Source organism: Gloeophyllum trabeum (genome assembly GCF_000344685.1).
Source record: "Gloeophyllum trabeum ATCC 11539 unplaced genomic scaffold GLOTRscaffold_00012, whole genome shotgun sequence".
Taxonomy (NCBI): Eukaryota; Fungi; Basidiomycota; class Agaricomycetes; order Gloeophyllales; family Gloeophyllaceae; genus Gloeophyllum; species Gloeophyllum trabeum.
Genome location: NW_006920421.1, coordinates 316,313 through 321,809, shown reverse-complemented (window position 1 = coordinate 321,809; position 5,497 = coordinate 316,313). Strand labels below are relative to the sequence as shown.

The following is a 5,497-nucleotide window of genomic DNA, read 5'->3' as shown; positions in this document are numbered from 1 at the left end:
TTGAGGAAAATTTGATCCATGCAGTCTCCGTAGCTGTCGCCATTGAAGCTGCAAATGCGACCACTTTCATTGACGTCGATAACGCCACTAACCGTGATCTTCGCTGTTCTTCGCCTTGTCGCCACAGTTTAACAAGTGTTGTACTGCCATCTTAATGCCGGCCCAAAGGCCACGATTTCAAATGGTATACACGTAGCCTGGGTATGGAAGGATTCAATCTGTGCTCGGGCCAGCATATATGTTGTCGGACGGTTGCAGCCCGGACGCCAGGCCTCGCTGGTCCCATAATAACACGTCGGGGACCAGTCAGCAAAGTCGGGCCAGTGGTTGACCGTGGCTTGGCAATCGGACAGAGTGGTGCCGTACATGGGTCAGTATACTGCCCTGCCTCTTCATCAGACCCGACAAGGTGGAGGCGAAGACGAGGGTCGATGCGGCGGCGACGACGCAGAGAATAGTAAGGCTTCATCCCTTTGAGTGAGTTAGGTGAGGTATTGTTACGGTGTTTATATGCCTTTGTCCGGTACTGCACCCCCGCACCGAAGGGTCTTGTCGCGTAAGTCAACCTCCAAATAACTGAGGGTAACGGAAGTCGAAGCAAGTATAGAGTCCGGAGACATATGTTGTGCAGCAATAGAGAATCCTTGATGTCTCACTAGAGTACGCAAGTGATACGCGACTGCATGAGGGACCCGGGCGAGCTGAGATATTGTTCGTTCAGTCCAGATATTCCTGGCCTAACAACCTATGCGTCGAGCCTCCTCCATCAGCTGCGGAGCAGGGCTGAAACGGTCTTTACCGCGGCCGGTTTGAGCCCAGTACGGCTTATTAATGTTCAAGTACAGAGCCGCTCACCTTCGTTAAGTTGAACTGTCAGCCAATCATATCGCCCGAAGCCATCAAGCTCACCCAGATCAATCTCTTCTACTGGTTTGTGCAATCAATGTTCTCTGCCCATACGACCGCCAAGAAGCGGCCACAACGCTGACGACGCAGATCATAGATGTGAGCGTCGAGCTTTTAAAAGTATCTTCCACTATCCGTAGTGCATTTACCATCAAGAAGTAATCCCTGTCATGTTTCCCCCATAAGTATAGTTATTTCTTCGCCTCTGCGTAATCTAGGCTTGGGATTACCATTATCTTTTTCTACTGATGCCTCAATGAAACGTATCTTGACGTACCTTCTCTGTGCTCAACGCTGCTTCAGGTCTCAATGGAGTTGCTCACATGGCAGCCACGCTATCCCGTTCTATTTTGGATGGCTCGGAAACGGTCCGCTCTTAACTCCACCAAAATCGGGGAATACTGTTTGGTGCAAGATTGGTGCCACAGGTGAGCGAAAACGATTCTATACGCCATTAAGGATCTGCAGGGCCTTCAAATAATTATTCCTGTGTAGAATATTCAGAGCAGAGCATGGATACTCACAATGGTATCCATGTCTGCGTTCGAGTCTGCCAGTTGGTTCTCTATGATGTAACGAATATAACAGGCGAAGCATACGAAAGGACGGCCAACAGGGTCAGCGCGTGACAAACCTTTCGCAACCCAAAGTTGAAGTCGCCTGCAAAATCCCGTATAGTCGGTTAACGTTCAGCCATATTGAAATTCCCAGTTAATGCTGGGCGAATCACCGAATCACCGGTCAAAGCATAGCTTCTGTCTAAGACGCATGGATATGAAGCTCGAGCAGTATAAATAGGGTGGTAGATCGTCTGTTTCGACCACTCACCCAGGTTCAGAAATGAGGCCGACCCTCCTGCAGTGGATTATGAAGTATCGTGCCGGGGCACCACCCCTGGCTGTCAAAGCCGACCTTTCAGGCAAGACCGTCATCGTCGTCGGCGCAAGCACGGGCATCGGTCTGGAAGCTGCGAAACATTTCGCAAACATGAATGCAGCCAGAGTCATCCTTGCTTGCCGGAATGAAGAGCGAGGCAACAGAGCCGTGGCGGGTTCGGTCAACCATGCAATGCTATAACGCGACTCGCTGACCACCTTTCGTATAGCTGTCGAAAGCGCGTCCGGAAAGAAGAACGCCGAACTATGGATGGTTGACCTGGCTCGTTTCTCCTCGGTCCTTGACTTCGCCGATAAGTTCGAGAAAGATGGAGGACGTCTCGACTATCTCATTATGAACGCCGCCATAGGAACATGGAGGCACACTAAACCGGAAGGGTGGGAGACCACGTAAGTCGTCCTACGCACCTCCCCTTCCATTCGGGTTTGCTAATATGGCCGGTCAGTTTACAAGTCAATCACCTCTCTACCGCGCTGTGCTCTTTGCTTCTCCTCCCCCGGCTGTTGGAGACAGCGAAGGAGCACTCCGTTCAGACCAGATTGGTGGTTGTGTCCAGTGGCGCGCATGCCGCGATCCGGATAGACGAGACAGCCAGGCAGTCTCCGAGCATCTTAGAGAAGCTGAATGACGAACAGTATATGAGCGGGTGAGTGGTCCACACTTATCGCCATGGACTGTGATACTTACCGCTCATCACCCAGAGGAGACAAACTGTATCCTCTGACTAAACGTACGGATCTGCACCCTTGCTTGATAGAGTACTAACCAGTTCAAAGTGCTCAACATCTTCTTCGTCCGCGCACTCACTGCACGCCTCCCACCGACATCTCCCCTAATCGTCACCTCCCTCAGCCCGGGATTCTGCGACACCGAGTTGCGCCGCGAAGCCGTGAACCTCCCCGCCCCGTCGGTCGAGCATAACGGGCAACGTCTTGAGCTACCCATGCTCACCTCCGAAGAAGGTTCCCGCCAGGTGCTATACGCGACTCTGGGCCCTCCCGAGCTCGACACGGACCCCACGGCGGTCGACAAGATCAGGGGCGGCTACGTCGTGTGGAATGAAATCGCCGAGCCGAGCGATTTCGTCCTGAGTGACGTCGGGAAGGAGTGCGAGCATCGCATATGGGTGGGTTTAAATAATTGATCTTTGGATGAGGTCTCACCCGTTCTGCCAGGATGAGACTGCCCAAGTCTTGAACGGAATAACGCCGAAGATCGGCGAGATCGTGGCGCAGTATCTGAAAGCTTAGTGGGACGGAGGTACCCTCCGTTCTCGAGCAGCGCGTCGAATAGTTGTCTGTACATTGTCATAAACAAATTTGTTCGTTGCGGTTGCCTCCAGCTACCGCCTGTGGCGGCAATGGATCACCGATGTGATAGCATAATAATGCCCTTTGGCTGCCTATCTGATGACAGCGGGAGCGCAGCGCGTTGATCACAAGAGACCTCTCTTCCGCGGTTACCTGGCCAACAAAAAATCAGCGATGATTTTGACCCATAACTAGTCAGATAATAATAAGCGATAGAGGCGTCATACCCTCGCCGAAAGAATCCAAATCCGTCTATTTTGTGTACTTTCTAAGACAACACGTTTCAATACACACAAATACCTTCGGACTGTATCATCACCCCAACAACCGCTCCCTCTCCCCCTCCTCTCTTTCCTCTCCCCCCTTCCCGCCAACTAGCCCCTTCACCCTCCCGACAACACCATTCACACCACTCTTCGCGCCCTCCACCAGCCTCCCCCGCGCACGATAGACCGCATGCGGCCTCGTGTCGATCCGATCGCCCCTTATGCGGTGTTCACCATCCACCACCACGCCGAGCGCGCACACGGTGATGAACATGCTCGAGAGTGCTGTGCATGACGAGATCATGAACATGATAACCATCTGCAGGCGCGCGGCCTGCTGCACGGAGGACCCGCCGAGGATCGCGCCGGTCATCATGCCTGGGATGGAGATGATTCCCAGTACACTTTGGTTTAGGTAATGATTAGTGAGCAAGGGCGGCAGGAGAGAAGATGGGAAGGTTGTACCTCATTTGGTTGACGTTAGGCGTCAGTGCGAGACGAAGTGCGTCGGTTGCGATTGGCTTGCATGCCTCGAAGCGCGTCGCGCCGAAGGCGAGATACACTTCGACTTTGTCTCTATTCTCACTGGTGTCAAGAAAGGCAGTCAGCTTGGAACATTACGAATGGGAGATGCGGTAAGACGTACTGGAGCTCCTTCAGGACATAGTTCACGGCGATGACCATTCCAGAGATGGTGCTCCCGCAGAGCATGCCCACAATAGGTACTTCATGAGCCTACGTCAGTATTGGATTTCCTGGTTCGCCAGACCTGCGCAGACGATATTCCCTTTCCGGGGGTACTCACTGTATTGGTCCGCGATCCAGAATGGTCGGATTGCCATAGCAAATCGAGTGCCGATGATTGATACGGGAATCGTAGAGCCAACCATGGCAAGAAGAACTGAAGGAAACTGAGACGTATGTTAGAACCTTATTGACTAGTAGTAAGAACGTGATGTACCATATACTGAAAGCGCATCTTCGCCTTGTTGATAACTAGATAGCATTATTTGCATCTCTAGCACTGTCAACTCCAGGCAAGGCTTACCGGTCTCCAGCGTCCCCATAAGATTCAACAAGCCTATGCCTTCCGGTCAGCTACCTCTCCCACCTCGGCCCAGCCAATCTGCTCACCTGCAATCCCGGCTATCCCCCATGGATTGCCAGTCTCGAATATCTGTGCCAGCACGAGCGCCATCACGCTCAGCTGGATAATGCATCTCGTCGCCGCCGTCACGAGTGATGTACCGACACCGAGCCGGAGCAAGTGCGAGACAAGAGCGTCAAAGACGATGAAGGAAAAGGCGAGGCCGACATTTTGGAACGTCAAATGGGTCTTGTCGTTGTTGCCTCCGTCCATTGTTGCTCCGGGACGTGAGCGAGAGAAAATGGGAGTTTGAATGCAGCCTGCGCGCCCAGCCGTCCATGACGCCGACGATTGAGGGGGCGGACGAGGAGAACGCGTGACGTCACAGTGCTATAATCGGAACGCGTGGCGGGCGTTGCCACCTAAAGTTGCCGAAGTTCGGGTCAGGGCCGGGTCAGGCATAATTTCCTGACCTTTGAACCAAACCTCGGTGGAGGGTCAGGCATCCAGTGAACCTGGCCCTGAACCGAGTGTCGTATGAGGGCCGGGTCGCTGCCGGGTCGGGCCAAGGTCGACCTCGGGTCGACCCTCCTTGCAGAACAAAAAGAGAATAATAAAGAAAATATGAATAGTGAGGTCCAGGGACACTAGCAGGAGCACTACCAACAATTATAGCAGCATATGTGATTGAGGAAAGTACAATCCAAGTGAAAAACTGCAATTACATGGGTGTTTGTTGTTTCTCAGATGACTCTCAGTCAAGCTCCATTGCCTTTCCAGTAACTCTGACCCTGAGCATGGGCTCAGAGGTCTTTGAGAAGACCATTCCAAGACTGAAATACCACAGGTAATCACTGCGTTTCCCGCTTTTCATCCACCCCAGGGATTGCTCGGAGTATCCACAAGATATGTGCACCTATCTAACACCAGAGATGACTTAGCTCTCAACCCCGTGGATTACACCAGCAATTGTTCATTTCTTCCCCCCGTCGGATCCTTCAGACAGCCCAACTATCCACCCCATAGACAGC

At 52.6% G+C, this 5,497-nt stretch overlaps 2 protein-coding genes across 2 annotated transcripts; one reads left to right on the top strand and one right to left on the bottom strand.

Annotated features, from left to right (window-relative positions):
* Positions 1 to 1,746: 1,746 nt before the first annotated feature.
* GLOTRDRAFT_95393 (NAD P-binding protein) lies at positions 1,747 to 3,053 on the top strand (the record flags this gene model as incomplete). Its single annotated transcript, XM_007870606.1, has 5 exons — positions 1,747 to 1,957; positions 2,012 to 2,192; positions 2,249 to 2,449; positions 2,563 to 2,929; positions 2,979 to 3,053. The coding sequence occupies 5 exons, from the start codon at positions 1,747 to 1,749 to the stop codon at positions 3,051 to 3,053; spliced, it is 1,035 nt and encodes a 344-aa protein (XP_007868797.1).
* Positions 3,054 to 3,361: 308 nt separating this feature from the next.
* GLOTRDRAFT_122540 (UPF0014-domain-containing protein) lies at positions 3,362 to 4,739 on the bottom strand (the record flags this gene model as incomplete). The annotated part of the gene is made up of 7 exons (XM_007870605.1): positions 3,362 to 3,783; positions 3,845 to 3,964; positions 4,026 to 4,104; positions 4,185 to 4,290; positions 4,341 to 4,375; positions 4,428 to 4,460; positions 4,514 to 4,739. The coding sequence occupies 7 exons, from the start codon at positions 4,737 to 4,739 to the stop codon at positions 3,429 to 3,431; spliced, it is 954 nt and encodes a 317-aa protein (XP_007868796.1). The 3' UTR covers positions 3,362 to 3,428.
* Positions 4,740 to 5,497: the final 758 nt, after the last annotated feature.